Source organism: Tarenaya hassleriana, unplaced genomic scaffold (genome assembly GCF_000463585.1).
Source record: "Tarenaya hassleriana unplaced genomic scaffold, ASM46358v1 Cleome7, whole genome shotgun sequence".
In the NCBI taxonomy this organism is placed as follows: Eukaryota; Viridiplantae; Streptophyta; class Magnoliopsida; order Brassicales; family Cleomaceae; genus Tarenaya; species Tarenaya hassleriana.
This window is the reverse complement of record NW_010969548.1, coordinates 3358158-3377418: the sequence shown is the minus strand read 5'-3', so window position 1 is coordinate 3377418 and position 19261 is coordinate 3358158. Positions and strand designations below refer to the sequence as shown.

The window sequence follows — 19261 nt, the reverse complement described above, 5'->3', positions numbered from 1 at the left end:
AACTGTCGACCTTTCCTCTTCTTGCACAAGCTGCTTCTTACGGGAACGCTTTGCTTTCTTTTTCTCTTTGATGGCCTTTTGGTCTGACGAAGCAGAACCACCGTCTTGTACTTCCTTTGCCAAAGCCTCAATGCTATCTTCAAAAGCATCAGATTTTGGATTATGTAAAACCAACCTATCGAGTACTGGATTGTCATCTGAGTCCTCCGAGCAGGGACTCGGGATATCCATAGCCTCAATTGCTTCATGATGGGCAGAGACTAACGCCTTAAAATCAGTTCCGGCTTGTAGAAGTTCATCATATTTGCCTGACTGAATAATCCTGCCTTCTTTGAGAACCTTCAAACAAGTAAACAATGCTTCAGAGCTTAATTATAAAGGATTAAAGTCTAAATTCCCTTAACAGTTACCTTTGGGCAACAATAGAGACAAGTTCATCGTGCTGGTAAGTTAACACCTAAAAGAGATTTTTTAGAGTTACAAACAGGCCCACAATAGCCTAAATCCTTGCAGACAAGAAAACTAAGAACAAAATTCTTACCATGATTAGGTCAGCACAAGGAAGAAATTCGACTTGATGTGTCACAAAAACGACAGTCTTCTCGGCCAATGCAGATAATATATATTCCTATAGATGTCAAACTGTTGTTAAGCCATGTTCAAACAGGTATCACAATGAAATGAATCTTCAATGACGCATAGAATTTGTTACCCTGAAAAGCTCGGAGCTAGTGTGGGCATCAAGAGCACTAAACGGATCATCAAGCAAATAAATGTCGGCATCTTGATAAAGTGCCCTCGCAAGTTGTACTCTTTGTTTCTGACCACCACTGAGATTTATACCTCTATCACCAATTATGGTCTGGTCCCCATGAGAGAAAAGCTCCAAATCCTTTTTTAAGGAACATGCTTGTATCACATTCTTGTACTTTGCTTTATCCATTGGACTGCCAAACAGAATGTTTTCTTCAATGTTTCCGGACTGAATCCAAGCCGACTGAGACACATAAGCAGTAGTACCACATATTCTAACCTATATAATGAAATCAGCAAAAAGGATCAATAATTTTTAAGTGCATACGTACATGAATCCTACAAAAAATAATGGAAAATGTGGCAAAAGTTCCACAGATCAACTTACTTCACCGGAAATTTTAGGGATCTCCCCAAGGATGCAAGAGAGAAAACTTGACTTTCCCGAACCAACCATACCGCAAACAGCCACACGCATACCCTTCTCCACTTTCATCTGAACCCGAGATAGTGTCGGCCTTGGAGAAAAAGGGTCCCAACAGAAATCACCATCCTTGATCTCTATGGCTATGTTTGAAAGCCCACGGGGAATAGCAATCGTTGCATCTTCTTGAAGCTCTTCGTCCTGTAAGAACCCAGAAAGCCTATCAAGAGAAACCTTTGTTTGGGCCATCATTGAAACCAAATCTGGAAAGTTCCTAAGTGGTTCCTGAAGAATTCTGAATGTGGCCAAAGCAGAAAGAACGCCCCCGGCAGTGAGTTGGGTTCCTAGGAATATCGAAGTAGCAAATGTAACAGTGGCTACAAATATTGGCGAGCTCCAGAAGATGAAGGTGATAAAAGCTTGTGAATATAATGCCTTGCGAAGCCACCTGAACTCCTCTCCCCTCATCTCCTCCAACTTCACTCGATACCTGTCCTCCCAAGCCTGTAGTTTCAGAATTCTCATGTTCCTAAGACACTCTGATGTTTTTCTCATTCTATCATCCTTGGCAGCCATCAATTTATCTTGATAGTCTTCTTGCACCTTGGCCAATGGAATTGTGACAACAATTGAGATAATGGTGGCAACCAATGTGGCAACAGACGCTATGCCCACGCTTTTATACAAAATTGCAAGAGCAAGAATTATTTGCATGGGAAGCATCCAAATATCATGAAGATACCATGAATAATCCCCGATTCTCTGGACATCGACTGCCATGTAGTTCACAATCTCACCACTTGTGTGACTTTGCTTGGCCACGCTTGAAAGTTTGAGGCCTTTTCGGTACACCATTGCTGTTAGGGCTGATCTAACATGCATGCCCAAGATATCAACCCCAAGATACCATTGACGGGTGGTAATGGTCTCTGCAAGTTTGGATGCAAAGAATATCCCCGCAAGAACGTATCCTTCATGAGGAAAGATCTTCTTACCTCCTAGAAAATCAACAAAGTAGCCGACCATGTAGGGTCCCACGTAGGAAACGAGAGTATTCAGGCCAGCAAAGACAGCATTCCATGCTGCTTCTTTCCAAAACGATTTCAGAATCGCCCAGGCCAAAGAAGGAGACTTTGAAGAATTTTCGGCCTTGGACTTCTCCCAGTTCGAATTCAACACCTTGTAACTTGACTTGGCTCTATCTTTCGGGGCAAGAAGGGGTATATCCTTCAGCTCAAGCGGTCTTTTTGAACCAGCCGAGAGAAGTGGATTCAACCAAGAAAGGGTGACCAAGCTAAACAGCCCAGCACCACTGTACGGAGTGACTTTAAGACAAGATGCCTCTTCTTCAAGAAGCAAAGGCTCCTGAAGATCAGAGCTTCGGCGAACTTCTATACCAGAAATGCCTCTCAAAGCGACGAAGCATAGAAAACAAAGAGCTGGCGTGACAGCTAAATTGGCCACAACATGGGAAGACCAGTGATTCCAACCTTGTATAACGAACCCTCTTCCATCTTCATACAAAGTACAGAGACAGATTGCAAATGACATGAACCACCATATCCTCAAGAAGAAGGGTAACTTCTCAGTTAGCTTATATTTGCAATGAAGAACCAAGAAGCTAAGCACAAACCAAGCTAAACCCTGAGAAGCTGGCAAGCAAAGGACCGAAAAGTCTGTGGCTTTGCCATTCGCTGCCGCTCTAATAACTCCAACCCCATCAAAACCCAGAACCAGAACTTGCACAGCTAACACGTAGAAGCAACAAAGCACGGACAGTTTAAATCCGATCCCGACACTAACATCGTGGATCTCTCCGTCCACGCTGACATTACGTCTGATGGGGCTAGAAACTGGATCATCCTTACGGAATCTGTCTCCGCCTCTTCTCACACAGATGAAGATCTGCTTGGCGGAGATGACAAACAGAAGCACTACAAAAAGCGTGAGATTGATGCAAACGGAACAGAGTTCGAGTACCGGCAATTGCTGAGAAGTTCGCAGAAGAGCAGGATTCAGATATTCAGAGAGTGAGGAAGGAATCAGTATTTCATAAAGACCCATGATCGAACGATTTCGGAGGCGTTTGTGTTTGAGATCACTCGACGGATTCTTCGAGCTGAAATGAGCATCTCACACTACCACCGGTAGCTGCAAGAAACAGAAACAAGGAGGAAAAACAAAGAATTTTCAGGCGGGTTTATCAAGACATGGACTCTTCGGACACATTGCACATCAGAACAAACAAAACTTCTTTCAAAACCCAACACGTAGAAGAGATCGCAGAGAAAACCGACAAAACCCAGAGGAAAAAAGAAGAAACCCATGGCGGTCCTCACCTGCTTTATTTCTCTGCCGATCAAAAACAAACAGAACCCGGAAGCGAGAAACAAACAGCCGAAATCGGCGTCACTTACAAAGACGATCTTCGATTATCGCGGAAAACCCAAGGAAAATCAAATAGAAAATCCGTGAGAAAGAGGAACGAAGAAGAATAAAATCTCTCTCTCTCTCCCTCTTGACTTTGGAAAAATGCAAAATTTTCTGCCGATTGTTAACAAATTCGTTTCCCCTTTCCTGTGTATGGTGCCTTAAAGTCGTAAGCTTTTTTGGAGCTTTTCGAGGGCTTATGGCTGTCGATGCAAATGTGTATGCGCGTAAAAGGGAAAAAGCTGTGGTTTGGTGGTCGCTCGTACTGCTTTTCCAAAGGCGCTTCCTTTTCTCACGTACCTAAAAATTAATTCGCATGTGGATTTTGTAATTTAATTTTTATTTAAAAAAAAGTTATGTATTCGTATATAAATAATGAGAACATACACGATATGCTTCAATACCACTACTTTTCAATTTATGCAGTTTTCAATATTATAAGCTTTTATATATAATTCGCTTTATATTGTTTGTTGATAATAAACGGGCGATATATACGAGGGAGTTTTCTGTAAAGCTGGATTTATAATTAATATTTTTCTAATTCTAAATCAAATCATTATAATACAAACAAATCGTAGCAACTAGAGATACCTTTGCAACATATAATTAATTCACCATTTATTATAATACCTCTTGAATATTCCACAGCATCTTTAATTTATAAAAATTTCTTGAAGATACAAATTGGTTTTGTTTTTGTTTTTGTTTTTTTAATATCTCGAGGACGATTTACACGAAAGGTTACTTTATTTTTATATTTGTTATGATTTATTTCAGATAATTTGATTTTAATTAATTGATATGATCGTTATAATATAATTAAATTCAAACCAAATTTATTAGGAAAAAATCAGCATTCTATAAAACTTGCCACGTCAAGCTTTATGACATGAATCTACCAAATTTAATAGAGATATGTAACCGAGGAATCTTACATGATGCATGGAACATTATTATCACATGGAGGTAGATATAATATTGCATAGTGTATAATAATAAATACCCTCACACTAAAATTAATTTTATTATATACATATATATTAATATTATTGCCCCTATTCTATTTTTTCTGTATTTACCACTATATATATATGTGAAGCTCCCTGATTCTTTTTTTCACAAATAGGGTTTTAAAAAGTTTTCTACGTCGTTATATATTAACAATAGAAAAATATAAAATAACTTTAAAACAGGTTATGTAATTTTTGAAGCAAACTAAAACTACAAATTAAATATAATAAATATAAAAAATAACTAAAATCGTAAAAGTAGTTTATTTTTAAAATATTTGCAATGTGCATCTCTCTTTTTCGAGCTGACCGAAATTTATGACATTCTGCATACAACATAAAATATTCTCTTGATAAATGGGGAAGGTGTTTTGTAATGTGCATAGAGCATTAATTGGTTTATAATTACAAAATGTTTGATTAGGCCACATTCAATGTGCTCATTACGTACGCATGCCATGCCAAGGTAATCTTACGTGGCGTTATCAGTTGTATATTATTTATTTAATGCATGATTGACTAATTAATTATTATTATTATTATACATTTATTATACTCTTAATGGGTATTCTTGTCATTTGTGATTTGTCGGTACTGCGTTGGTTTTTTGTTCACATGACAGGTCACTCCCCACTTTGTTGGTTCATCGATAATACCGTAAAAAAGTGATTTTTTTATCAGAAAATTCGAAATTCGGCATATTGTTTCCTAACGAATTCAAGATTAATATTTAGTTATATTTCCGATCAACTTTCTGATTATAAAAAAAAAATCGAAATGACACAATGGTCGGTCAATTTGATTTATTACTTGCAAAAGAAATTGACATGTTCGTAGGTGGTGGGGCTTTATTTATGTCGTATTTATTTTGGTCCTACAGAAGTTTTTGTTGGAATATATTATTAATTTATTTTTATAAAAGGTATTGTATTCAATCCGATTTCCTAACAACGTATTCTTTCCCAACATTACATTATTCACACTAGGAATTAACATTTTGAGTTTTAATTCCCTTTAGATTATAGTATTTCTATATTTGACTTTTTAAAAATGTTCAGTATATATATATATATATAAAATTATCGTTTTAGATTTTGATTGTATTTTATTTCTGCTTATATTCGCTTTAAGTTTAGTTTCATTATAAAAAACATTATATATGTATATATATTTTTTCAATTAAATTTTGTATATTTTAATCACGTATCAATATTTGTTTATATTTTATTCGAATCCAAGACAAACAAAAAAGTAATCAGACTATATATTTTTCCACATGTAATTTTGCATAATGAGGTTATTAGTTTCACCCCTCATTGGATATCGATTTTGCCGTGGGATTCAATGAAACTACCGCAGGTTGACACCATATTCTGTTCTCACGTTACACTAAATATATAAATACGCATTTTATTAAAAAGTATATATATATATATATATATATATTAATTTTATACTTTGATATGTGGCCCTCGGGTTGTATAAATCGTAACCAACTTGCATAAAAATAATACAACGAGACTATGACAAGACGTCGGGTCCCCGTAACCTAATTAAACTCGAATATAATGTATATTATATACTATGATTATGATTATGCGTTGAAATCGAATGAATGGTTTTGGACCTTCGTGGGAGTCGTTTTCTGACAGATAAGACGGGCCATAAATGGGCCCACGTGGTCAGATTCCATGGGCTACTAGAATATTCTTTTCGCCAACCTCCACGTCACTACCTCTCATGGGTCAAATTATACAATCATCACCATTGATTATAATGCAATTTAAGAAATATGGATTTTGACCGTAATAATTAATTTCACATAATCGTGTGTTTATGTGTTAGTCTCCGTCTGTTTTAAATAATATATTTTTTTTATAATTTATCATAAACAATCCATATTTTAGACGGCATAAAAAACCGGGTGGTGGAAGCACGGTTTACTAACTGAACCCGAAATTGGACCGTTCCGGTTTGCATCGTACCGAATCGAATAGGTTCTTCGGTAACATTCTGATTCATCCAGAAGGATCTATAGGAAATTCTCACAAACAGAGCTCGAGGAGGGGAGACGGAGCTTATGCTGCTGCAGTTTTAGGGTCATAGTGTTGTGCTCTATCTTGTGGGAATCAATGGCCTTATGGATGGAAGCAGGGTCGGAACCGACGACGGAGAGTGAAAAGGCTGATCTTGACGCAATTTCAGCTCTCAAAGAATCTGCCGCCCTCGAATTCAAAGTACAAAGCTCTCTCCCTCTCTCCATCTCTCTTTCTCTTTTCGCCGTAATTCGATGTGTAATCTCGATGAATATGGTGTTAATGGCGGTTTTGGGTCCTTAGGTCATTAATTCTGGAGGTGTTGTTGTCGTCTCCGTGTTTCGAGATTTCTGAATGTCGAATTTGATGCTGAAACCATTGTTTGCGTGAGTTTTGAAGCAATTACCTTGTACTTGAATTTCTAAATTCGTCAAGTTCAGGACTTTGGGTTACCTTATCGAAGGAAGTCCACGCAATCGGACAATTAGATACGATGTTCATCTGGGTCTTGAGCATTCTCTGATGCTAAGAATATTTCCTTGCGTTAATTATGCTGATAGTCTCTGTTCTATGATATCGCTTCGTTCCTGTTTATAAATTCTGCGGGGCTGATTCTGTTCCTATGTTAATATGTATTCGTCAGTCTTGTTGATGAATTCACTAGCTGTGGTGCAGGAAAAGGGTAATGAATGCGTGAGGAAGGGGAAAAAGCATTACTCTGATGCCGCTGATTTCTACACGAAAGCAATCAATCAGAATGTTTTAAGTGATTCAGAGACCTCAATCTTGTTCTCGAATCGAGCTCATGTCAATCTACTGTTAGGAAACTATCGACGTGCCCTCACAGATGCTGAAGAAGCAATCAGGCTCTCCTCAACAAATGTTAAGGTATCTATCTACATGGCTCTTGATTTTATCATAAGTTATCTGTCTTTGTCTCTTGTTATAGCCTCGAGATTATCGTTTCCTGTTTTTTGGGTTATTGATTCGAAGGCATTCTATCGAGCTGCAAAGGCATCAATGTCATTGAATTTGCTAAACGAAGCAAAAACTTACTGCGATAAAGGAATTGGGCAAGATCCAGGCAACGAGGGACTGAAGAAGCTTTTAAGGCAGGTGAATTCAAAGAAACAGGATCAAGAACAACATGAGGCTGAAGTCTCACGGGCTGTGGCAGATGCCAAGGTTTGGACACTGGATCTAATCCAATTAAAGGAATTCTTCTGTGTTGGGGAGATCTGTGGTAAAAAAAAATTGAAATATAGATACATATAGATTCATAACTGCAGTAATCCCTAAAACCATCATAATCCTTGCAGATGACATGACTGTCTGTAGAATTAACTTCCAAGAAATCTTTTATGTGGCTATGGAAAGATCTGAACTTTTCTAAATTTATGATGTCTTTTCTCTTGTATTCTGTCTATAATACTGTACACTGAGCTTCTATATTTACAAGACAACCAAGGCTTTAATACATGTGAAACTACTGAGTTCGATTACCTCTTTTTTGCAGACTTGTCTCTCAGCAATAGAGAGCAGAGGCGTGAAGATCGGTAAGGCAATGTTCCGAGAACTCACAGGTTTGAGAAAACCAGTGTTAGATAAAAACAACATTCTCCATTGGCCTGTCCTGCTTCTGTATGCCGAAGTCATGACCAGCGACTTCATCGAGGATTTCTGTGAAACAGACATGCTCTCAACACATCTCGATCTCATATCCTTTTCAATCTTCTTTCTTGTATGTGTGTGTATGACAACTGTGCTTTAACACAATTCTGAGTTGACCCGCTTCGAGTTACATTTGTGCCATGATATTATCTTGTTGGTCCTTAGCATTCTTACATGTTCTCAGAGGATTGCCCGCCACTGCCATGGGATAAAGATAACAATTACACACGTGATGCGATTGAGCTGTACTATGAGGTAATTGACCCCTTCTAGTCCTAAGCTAATCTTCCTTTCTCATAGACTCGTCAAAATGTTTTCCTGGTCTATACCCCATAGCAGATCTTACCATTGGTGAAGTCTGCATTAGAGAATGTTTCACTTTTCCTTGCATATAAAACACCTATCAAAATAGGTATAGAAGAGAAGTTAACAGAGACACGTTTAAGATAGTTTGGACATGTACAACGTAGACCGATGGATGCACCGGTTAGAGAGTAAAGGAAGGGGGTGAAGAGTAAGGGAAGGAGTAGACCTAGGCTTACTTGGGAACGTATAATTAAGAACTATTTGGATTTGTTACAAATTCCGAAAGAGCTAACACAAAACCGAAATGAGTGGAAATAAAGAATCCATGCGGCCGACCCCAAATAAACTTGGGTCTAAGCTAAGGCGATGTTGATGTTGAATGTGTATTACGTGAAGCTCAAACCTTAGAATTTGTTGAAAACACACTCCTCATTAAATACTGAAAACTCTTACGTTATAATGAATTAGAAAAGTTACTAGTGATGATGCATATTCTAGCCTTCTCCTCTCACCCTCTATTACCGGAATCTCCAGGCAGGCTCTGGAGCTGCTTTGTCAAGGTGTAGAATTATTCGGTACCTTCTAGAAGGTACCAAAGGTTCTGAAGCTGAAAGTAGAGGCGATGATGACGGCAATGTAGCTCCTAAAAGTGCACCAAAAGGTTAGAGTTTCGACTTTTTATGGAAATTACCAAGGCAAGCTTTGGGGTAAAATCATTCAAGAGTGGCCTTTTTACGTTGGTGTCAGGGAAGGGAGAGAGGAGAATGGTTAGAGTGAAGGAGAGGAGAACGTTGTATGATGTGTTGAAAGAGCCTTCCTTCATCATCCCTGAGATTCCTGGTTTGATATATATTTTTTTTCTTTCTAATTAGTTTCACCATTTGCTATGATCATTGATGAATCAATTAAAAAAAAAAAAGCTTTTGAAATCATTTGACTGACAGATTCCCAATGATTCTTTGTTGCAGTGTTTTATGTTGTTTCGAAGCGGTCCAGTTTCTACCATGACTTCACCGCCGGAAAATGGACTATTCGGTAAAAGGGATGATGTACCACCACATACTTTAGCTGTCTTCTTGGATATTTCATCCACTCCCTTTTTTTTTTTTGGTGAATTACTAAATTCCAAAAATATTTTTTTGTACAATTAGTATTAATCCTTTCCTTTAAAAAAAAATCTTTTTAACTCGATGTTTTCTTTGAAAATGAAATGATGATGCAAACGAGTGGAGTTGGAGACACGTCATGCTTCGACAAAGGAGGAGGAAACCAATTTGGCAAGGTTCCCCGACACATTGTTCCATCATTATTTAGTTTCCCTAAACTCGAGTTTATATTTGCTTCGGACAATACACGCTCACACTCACTCCCGTGATTTTATACCGAATGCAAGTCTCTTCACAAATGGTCAAATCTCATAACTCTTAATAACATATAATGTCTATGATCCTTAAATCTTGGTATGCGCCAGAGAAACTAACTCCCTCCTATATATATATGACCAAGCCGTGTTACAAATTTACAGATGTAGGTTCGAATCTCCACTCAACTGGACTTCCTCGCTTTTGGGAGATGTTGTCGGATCTTTGACCCGATGAATCTTCGGACTATAAAAAAAAACTTACAGATACAGAAACTAACAACAAAACATTCCTTTTTTTTTTAACATTTCCTGCATCGTGAAGGAACAAAAGAACACGAAACCACACCAGAAGAAGAAGAAGCAATGAGCCAAGATAGAGGTCTCCTCTGGAATTGGGCGATTGCAGTTTTACTGGTTAGCACTCCAATGCCAACGTCTGCACCTGTGGTTTCACAGATTTTAATGACAAATCAGAATCACACCCTTATATTCATACAGTTGCTTTGTTTTAAATATGACCAAAAAAGGAAAATCCCTCCTGATTATGACTGACTGACTTGACCAAAAAAATGTTTCAGATCTTCAACAAGTTCGAAGATTTGTCTGCAATGCTACCTCAGCTAGATTTTCCTCAGGCAGGTTGTTTGGTTCGTATAGGTTGGAGGCAGAGCCGGTGTTATTATACCGGAAGATCCTGAGTTTCCCCTCCTGCGTTTTTCCATGTCGGGAAAATTAATGGATAAAAGGGTTTTATTTCGGGGGTGTTTATAGTTTGACATGAACAAGATTATGGATTATTTACCTTTGTTCCATAAACAAGACCTCCTCCAGGATCAGGATGAAAACATGCTACATTAACTTCGTCCTCGGCGCTCGGGAGTACTCTCACCAGTTCCATATCTGAAACTCTGTAAATCTGACAGGCAAGAGATTCAAAAAAACAATGAACAGCTGAATGGAATGTCATATTTAATGTAGATACTACAATTTGGAAATAAGGTCGACGACACTACAGACTTACTTCCAACACCGTGAAAAAATGTGATGTTGTTTCTCCATCACTGACAATGCTCTTCAAAAGAGAACCATGACGCCGGCCATACGCAAGCAATATGTGCTCCGAGGTAGGCGAGAACTGCACCGAGAAATCATGATTACAAAGTGTTCCGTCATGACAATAGAGAGCACAATGCGACAAGTTTTGTCAACCTTAACAAATGTTACTTTGACAAGCAAATACAATTATTTATCAAAAGGAACAAACTAGCCATCAGCAATGGCGACCTTGTCTTCCATACCTAGGGGAAGACACAAATGAAATTGCAACAGAAACTTATTTCTAACGGTCACAACATCCAATTATTTACCAAAAGGAACATACCTGGATAGATGTCAAGCAGTGTGCAGCTCTAATTGCTCGTGAGACAAGTACTGAACCAAACCTGAAGAGAAATAATTCATAGTCTATTGAATTCTCTGTTATCTGTCAGACCAAATCACAAATAGAACTAAAATAAGGAAATGTAGGAAGTAGAACTTACGTTTCCTTTTCAAGAGAATACACACGAAGTTCGTACATGACTTGGTGTGCCGTGACAGGGTGTCGAGTAGGGGAAGTGGCAAGCCCTGAATCTTGTTGGAACAGTATCAGCAATCCAGGATCTGTCTCAGTATGAGGAAGAACACATGCAACACAGGCAGCTAAATATCTCCCACATGGCGAAAAATGGGTTCCCATCTCACTGCAAAGACAGACAAAAAAAAAGCAGAAAAATCAACAATCTCAGAAAAAAAAGAAGAGAAATATGGTCTAGCATCAGATCAGACTTATCTATGGCATAAAAGAATGATATAAACGATTCTAAGCAGCAAATTTTTTCTTTAAAAGAAAAAGAGACTTTGCCTGCAAAGAACAGCATGAGATATTGTCAACCGGCATTTGTCAGCCTTCAATTGTGCGCATGGGTCTTTGATGTCATGTGACCAAACTCTGAGCTTCACAGTGCAAGGTAACTCTGCAGCAGCAGCTGCGGCAGCAGCAGCAATTGAAGTAGTAATGTCAGACTGAAGTCTGTCGATCAAAGGTTGAGTAGTGATCCCATGGTTCCCACCATGCTGTGTTCCACGAGAGGAAACACCATGCTGTGATCCTGAGAATTGCGTCTGTGAAATTCGGTCTCGAGAGCCACCTCTTCCAGAAATGCCATATAAATTAACACCACCAGGGATTTCTAAAGACGCTACTGCAGCCTCTAGACTGCCTGTTGATACATATGATGCTGAAGTACCCATATCAGGAGCCGAATGTCCATGACCGCTACTACCACTAAGAGGCGCCCTTGAATGGGCACCAGCATGGCTTCGAGCCATCGGCCATCCTTTCAGAAAAGGTAATTCCAATGCTCTGTCTCTAAACTGAAATAATTGCGGAAGCTGTCCAATCTCAAAGAGATGTGATTGATTTGAAGCTTGACCAGGAATTCCATTTCTTCCAACAAGTTGAATTTCATCCACATCCATGGCATCAACTGCAGTAGTAGATGTTCTAGTTTCTGCTCGGGCAGAGCCTGCTGAATCTTCTAAAACATGATATTGACCAGAAGGAACGGCTGGAGTAGCCAAGGGGGCAGACATCATTCTACCGCTGTTTTCTGCAGCACTTTGATTATTCTGCAGCCCCATTGGAGCACCACTTGAATCATCTATGGAATATGGAGGCACACACAAGTATGGTAACGGTACACCAGGCAGTTCAGCTGCCAAACTAGCACGATTGCCAGCCTGTGTATTGGTTACAAAAATAGCAGGGGGTGGATATCTCAAATAACCCAGAGATGTTGCCATTGTCATTGAAGTATCTGACGAATCGAGGTCATTCACCTGTCACACGTAGTTAGAAACGTAAGCTCACACAAAAGGTGAGACAACAGTTGACTGAATTCTTAACAGGTAGGCGCCCACCTCTGCAGTCAAGAGAAATGGAGCCCCACGTGGGTGGAAGTGTACAGCTCTCATAGAGCGCCTTGTCTTCAACACAATGCTCGGCGAGGAATCCTCACCTCTGTTATTGTAGCGCCACATGTGCAACTGGAACACATCATGAACAAAACTCTCTGAGATCTTTAAACCAAATATTTATGTTCTGGAGGGACGTGCCTCCTGCAATGGTAAGAGGTTCAAGAAAAAAAAGATAGATAGATAGTACACCTTATGTCCAGATGCAACAGCAAGCAATTCACCATCAGCGTGGAACGCAATAGAAGCAATAGGCCGATCTGTAAAAAATGGAGGATTAAAACAAATATGATGAAAAACAGAAAACAAAAAAAAAAGAAACAAAAGGATATTGAGATTTACAGAAATCATGAGATCTGATGCATTCTGCTGTTTTTGCATTCCATAAGAGCACCTCATGATCTAAGCTTCCACTAGCAAGTATTTCTGAATGGCGTGGGTGGAATCTGACCTGTAGAGTGCTCCAACAACATTAAATCTCATCGCAAGGCTAGCATGAAATGCACAGGTAATTATCTGATTTGTGAAAAGATACTAATCAACTCAAGTTGTTGTAAGTATTGCACACATAAAATGCCATGCCAATACAGAAAAAAACATAAGAATGTTGACGCCTGTAATCCACCCAACACAGACAATGACAAGCACTTGTTGAAAATACAACCTATTAATTGTGGCAATATGGGCACAGAATTAATAAACTAGGGCAAAAGGGGCTAGCAGTTTCAAACTCACCACCCAAGGGGTTCTCCGATGGCCACTCAAAACCTTTAGGCAGTTCCCAGTTTCACAGTCAATTATCTTTACAGTGTGGTCACCACTACAAGCAACAGAAATTGGGTGAACCTCAACGGGCATAACACATTGTTTAACCTCAACTAGATATGACACACAATACTCACTGTGTAGAAGCAAGAGTTCTTCCATCAGAACTAAAAGCTGCTGCAATTGTTGACCTTGGAGGAGGCACAAGAGGACAATATTTTGCAGATAAATGCTGCAACGACTCTACCTCAACCCTGCAAATAAAAGATATCAATTACACGGGAATACCAAAATCATGGCAAGACATTCTAGCTTCACAACAAAGAGACATGGACACATAGAGGAATGCAAAACTGAGGAAAGAACATTACCAAGAAACAAGCCCCCGTCCAGCATCTCTCACCAGTCCATTAGTGGTCCCACAGGAGGAATCAGCGTCCCGTCTATTTTCACCCCATCCTTTCCTTGCTACATACTTGGTCTTTGGTGAAATTTCCCGCTGAACTAGCAAGCTTAAAACGCTCCTACCACTAAACAGTTATACAAACCCAGGATTAGAGTAATACAACGAGATCAGCAACTTATAGATCTCATCTCATCATCCAGCTTCAGCTAAGCAAGGTGTAATTCAGGGTGCTTAGAGCTTTCTTGGTAGATCCAACTAAACAAATGTGAAGTCAAGACAGCAATATTCAGTAACTAAACATTTAAGATCAAAATCCAAGATATGCTACTCTTGCAATTACTTAAGCTAACCTAATTCCAGCTCAAATGCCCAAACTTGATGAACATGGAATGGAATGTACGGGTCCTCTTGAGAATAACTAGGCTGCAAAGCCAGTACCCAAAATCCAACACATCAAAACTTTGCATGGCCGTCATAAAATTAGGAACCATAAACTGGAAAAAAAAAACTACAGCATCAAATAATTCAATATTCAGAACCAAAAAAAATTCAGAATTTGTATGATCTCCTAAATGCGCTTTCTAATTACTTGATCTAACATGGGATGGCCTAAGCTGAAATAAAATCTTTTTATTTCCCACAATTTAGAAGATGCAAATCAAGAAAAGATTCAAAATCTATCCGTAATTTAAACTCCAGTCAATAGGCAAGACCCGACCTGTGGCGGTGTAAATCAGTCACTGGTTTCGGTGACGGTATCGGCGATCGGAGGGAAGGTTGATCGTGAGGACAGATGCGTCCCGTCATCTCGAAATCCGATATTCATGATAACACATAAGCCGACGACGGCGAAGTCATAGATGCGACTGACGACGAGGAGGATGAGAAGAATAAGAAAAAGAAGAATAAGAAAACCCTAATCATGCAATTTGTTAGGGAGAAACAAGGCCAAATCGCCGATCGAAATCTGCCGGAGATTTCTCACCGGCGGTTTTGTTCTTGAAGATGATTGGGTAATCGTCCGGGACTTTCTCGATGAAAGCGACGAAGAAACCTAAAAAGGAAAATAGCCGATTGCGGAATGTTAAAAGAAGTTTTTTTTCCTCTGTTGCAGTGCCCAATTTTATTGATTTTCTATTTATTAATACGTCACTTATTTTCTATTATTTTCAAAATAATGCCCCATTGTTGTTTTGAGTACATGTGAACCCAAATTTTTTCTTTGATATATGACCCTTGTATTTGACAGAGAAAATAAATAATAAATTATTAAGAACGTTATTTTTATGTTTAATCTGGAAATCAGTTTATCATTTTATAGATCAGAGAAATTTTTAATATGTGAGGTAATGAAGCATCTGGTTATATTGGGTGGAAAAAATTTCATGATTAATGTGAAATGAAATTATATTGATTTTTCAACAAATTGTTTGATTTATTAGAAAAATTGCAACATTATTAGCGATACCATTAGGAATAACTAGTACATCTAAATTAACCAAACAATTTATATAAACTAACAAAAAAATCAAAATAAATCGTTGCAATCAATTCAGAGTAAATTTGGAAGAAAACAAAACTCAGTCCGCAGACTTACCCGTGGCCTGTCCGGGTTAACCTGCAGACTGAGTGGTTCCCGACGAATTGGTTCGTTTGACCCGTTTTTAAACAGAGTGAATTATCTATGAACCAATTCGGTGGGAATCAGTCCGGTTCAAGACCGGGTGGCGGGCTGCCAGCCCATATGAAATGATGCTATGTTATGTTTCACAAAACTGTAAACGGAAATTGCAGGAAAAAACAAGTATGCAAATACTGAATGAATGCCGGTTTCTGGCTTTAGTTTCTGTCAACTAACGTTAGATCGGTTCTTGTATTGGCAGGTCCCCAAATTCGGATTGTCCGATCGTCACTGGCTGAAGCCAGCATTCGAGGTTTCTTAGGGTTCCAGCTGACACAGTTCACAGTCATTGAATGGCCCGACAACACTTCCAGCGGCTTCGAACTCTTCCGGTTCCAAATGTAGACCTGTTACAAACCAATCAATCTCGTCTAAGAAACAAAATGTTCATCTACTATAAAGATATATATATATACGTATGCATGTGTACCTGCGAATCCTCGCTTCCGCTGGCAATGAACGAACTGTTCAACCCACCAAAGCAAGAGCGGATAACATATTTGCTCTGCTTGTGCCCTGTGAACTTCACAGGTTGTTCGTTCTCGCCCTCAACATCCCACAGATGTATCTCTTCGCTGTTCAAGTTGATGATGAAGAATTTTCCATCATCCGAGACCGAGATTGACGTGATCGGATGCTCCTCCCATATTACTCGCTCTGCATTCGTCGCCAGATTCAAAACCCGTATCTCTTTATCCAAAAACACTGTTATCAGGCTCTGCCCGTCTGGTGTCACAGCCAAATCCAGGACCTATTTGGGAGTTACATCATTTTTGTTTTTGTGGGGGGAAGAACTTTTAGCATTAGCTTTTCGAAATCTTGAATCTGTCAACTTATCCAAACAAATACCTTTGGAATTCTAGCTCCTCTCCATGCTTTGATCTTGTTTCCATCGGTGTCCCACATTATAATCCCCTTTTCAGGATCGGAACTACCGCATATGAGCTTGGCTGAGTCGGGAAACCAAGCGCACGAGCTGACCGCAAAACCTTCGCTGTTATCCCCAAATGTGTGTCTGCAATCACCTGTTTCCACATCCCATAGCTTGAGAACCTCAACATTCCCACATGTCAATAGCTTTCTGTCATCTGGGCTCCATGAGACAAAGGACACTGGGTTCTGGTGGCTCTGGAGAGAGTGTTTCAATTCGAGTTTTCCATTGTCCAATACCTGAAACAGGAATTAGGGAGGAGGAACGGGTTTAAACAGTCATATTAAGATGCAAAAGAAAAAGTTAAAAAGCATTAGAATCCTCACCAGCAGAATGATGAAACTAACAAGCTTCCTCAAAATTAAGATATCGACAGCTAAAGAAAAGAGAATGCATGAACACAGAAACACGACAGCTTGTCGAGAGTACAAAAGAATAAGACGGCACCTTCCATATTATAGCTGTACAATCACTCGATGAAGAGGCCAAATATTCCCCATTGTTAGAGAATTGCACAAACCATACTTCATTCTTGTGAGCTGCCAAAATCTGCAAGAGAAGAAGCTATTGAGAAAGTATGAGAAGCAATGACGAACAACAAAGACCCGTACACGGGGAAAACCACTTTCTAACATTTAAAACAGGCTAAACATAACAACATCCTATAATCACTATAAAGAAGTTAACAAATTCTGCAAATCTGCTCCAGATGAACCCCGGTTGACTTTCTCTGTCTTGTGTAAAAAAAAAAAAAAACCGAAAACAAAGGCAGATAACGAACACCTGGACGGTTTCTGCAGGAATTTGGTCTCTGCCGCAACTGTGATCCTTAAAGAGCGAAACCTCATCCCAAGAGTTATGATACAAACACGAATCAATCTGATCCATCACAGCAGTCTCGACCAGATATTCCAGTCTTCTCTCAGGAATAACAATTGGTGCAGGGATCAACTCCTCCAGTTCAACCAACAACCTCTTCCTCGAATCTTGAACCAAACCCTCTTCTACTTTACCGGACTCGATCTCTTTCATCGAAAGAATGTCACAAGCAAGCTTGTGAATCTTCTCTTTTCCCATTCGAAACTGAGGAACCTGCTTTCTTAGCACACCCAGAGCTAAAGAAGCACTGCCCCGAGTAAAATACTCAAACAAGCATTGCTTGAACACCATATACAGAGCCGTATTTCTCGTCTCATCCCTAGAATTCTCAAAAATTCTATCGAGGATTACTATGCAACTGTCCCAATGGCCACTCAAAACTTGTACTTCAAGAGACTCGAAGTCAGCAGACTTATACGGGACACAGGACTCGAATTCCAGACAAGAAGCCGATTTCGTGAATCCTGAAGAGTACAAGCATTGAACTAGAACTCGTATGAACTCATGTTTCTTCAGCAACCCATTTGAACCTAAGATCTCCTCCATTGCTGCAAAAACTCTACACTATCCCAGGTTTCTTCTCTAACGTCTAAACGACGAGTTTCTAGATTCCCTATGGCCAAACTATTTTCATCCCTGTTCCCCATCCACTAGTTTATGCCCTAAAAGATCAAGAGATGAACATATTTCCCGCTGAAATTTGACTTTACCTCAGATTCCCAAACCGGAGATTGACATCACCTAAACAGAAAATAGCAATAACCATTCCGATCCATTTTTCTGCAATCTATACGCCTTCTCCGAAAGAATCCGACAAGCACGAAACCCAAATCGACAGACACAACTGGAACCGGGAACGCTGTTCAAACGCAGAGACGACACATGGATCAAAGCAGTGGAGAGAGAAATGAACAGGGGAATCGCGAGACAGATTCACAAAAAAAAAAAGAGCTGCACAGAAAAAGGAGGGAAGAACAGGAAGAATACCGAACACAGCCTCGAACGTAGAACAACGACACGGGCTTGAAATAAGGACCCGACCCGGATCCGACTTTTCTTGGACAGATCCTTTTCTCTCTGATCCTCTTCGTAATCGTAAGGAGAAGGGAACTACGAGGGAAGAATCTGTGTTATCGTTAATGGACGGTTAGTGAGAGATCGCTTGAAAAGATGAGAGGAAAAATCAGTCTGAATGAAAACGAAATGGCTTATTTTATCAAATATTATTCATAATCATATCATATGTTATTTTTTTTATAAATAAATAAATAAAACTAGGGGAAGCATATATTTAGAACGGTCCATAGATTTTAATCACTAAGTGATTTTTAATTGTACACTGTGATCTGACTTTTTTTGTCGCAACGAATAAATAATTATGAATTTTTTAAAATAAAATTGTATTTTTAGAAAAATACAAAATTTTCCTGATGGGTTGTGGTGGTGGACTCGGCCTGTTTTGTTGTGTTCTTGGATTGATTGGGCCCTACCATCAAAATGGGCTGGCCTTATCTATGAGCCCACAAGTATCTATAACGTTGGGCCGATCAAGTATAGGCCCATATAATATGATATGATAGATCTATCG

At 39.2% G+C, this 19261-nt stretch overlaps 4 protein-coding genes across 5 annotated transcripts in view; 1 reads left to right on the top strand and 3 right to left on the bottom strand.

The window, feature by feature from the left end:
* The window catches only part of LOC104801121 (ABC transporter C family member 5), a 7613-nt gene extending 3773 nt beyond the window's left edge, over positions 1-3840 (bottom strand). Inside the window, exons 1-5 of the mRNA XM_010524226.2 lie at positions 3517-3840; positions 1142-3328; positions 713-1033; positions 542-628; positions 11-339 (exon numbers count right to left, since the gene is read on the bottom strand). Of these exons, the coding sequence (XP_010522528.1) occupies positions 11-339; positions 542-628; positions 713-1033; positions 1142-3241 (2837 nt within the window). The 5' untranslated portion in view covers positions 3242-3328; positions 3517-3840. The remainder of the gene's footprint in view (positions 1-10; positions 340-541; positions 629-712; positions 1034-1141; positions 3329-3516) is intronic.
* A 2799-nt stretch (positions 3841-6639) lies between these two features.
* On the top strand, positions 6640-9875 carry LOC104801120 (tetratricopeptide repeat protein 4 homolog). Its single transcript, XM_010524224.2, has 8 exons — positions 6640-6857; positions 7332-7544; positions 7650-7841; positions 8173-8373; positions 8502-8582; positions 9168-9294; positions 9381-9473; positions 9602-9875. Exons 1-8 carry the CDS (start codon positions 6753-6755, stop codon positions 9670-9672), a joined length of 1083 nt encoding a protein of 360 aa, XP_010522526.1. The 5' UTR covers positions 6640-6752; the 3' UTR covers positions 9673-9875.
* A 221-nt stretch (positions 9876-10096) lies between these two features.
* Positions 10097-15266, bottom strand: LOC104801119. 2 transcript variants are annotated; one of them, XM_010524223.1, is made up of 14 exons: positions 14901-15266; positions 14148-14306; positions 13914-14030; positions 13747-13831; positions 13354-13462; positions 13204-13271; positions 12958-13083; positions 11900-12876; positions 11538-11738; positions 11378-11438; positions 11018-11131; positions 10799-10912; positions 10612-10704; positions 10097-10438 (listed from the first exon to the last, which is right to left on the bottom strand). In XM_010524223.1, the coding sequence occupies exons 1-14, from the start codon at positions 14987-14989 to the stop codon at positions 10412-10414; spliced, it is 2340 nt and encodes a 779-aa protein (XP_010522525.1). In that variant the 5' UTR covers positions 14990-15266; the 3' UTR covers positions 10097-10411. The 2 variants fall into 2 exon arrangements, with proteins under 2 accessions (XP_010522525.1, XP_010522524.1); XM_010524222.1 differs by lacking the exon at positions 10097-10438 and having other exon boundaries at positions 10445-10704.
* A 442-nt stretch (positions 15267-15708) lies between these two features.
* Positions 15709-18849, bottom strand: LOC104801118 (WD repeat-containing protein 26). Its single transcript, XM_010524221.2, has 6 exons — positions 18661-18849; positions 17578-18532; positions 17242-17343; positions 16713-17033; positions 16294-16614; positions 15709-16210 (listed from the first exon to the last, which is right to left on the bottom strand). Exons 2-6 carry the CDS (start codon positions 18217-18219, stop codon positions 16022-16024), a joined length of 1575 nt encoding a protein of 524 aa, XP_010522523.1. The 5' UTR covers positions 18220-18532; positions 18661-18849; the 3' UTR covers positions 15709-16021.
* Positions 18850-19261: the final 412 nt, after the last annotated feature.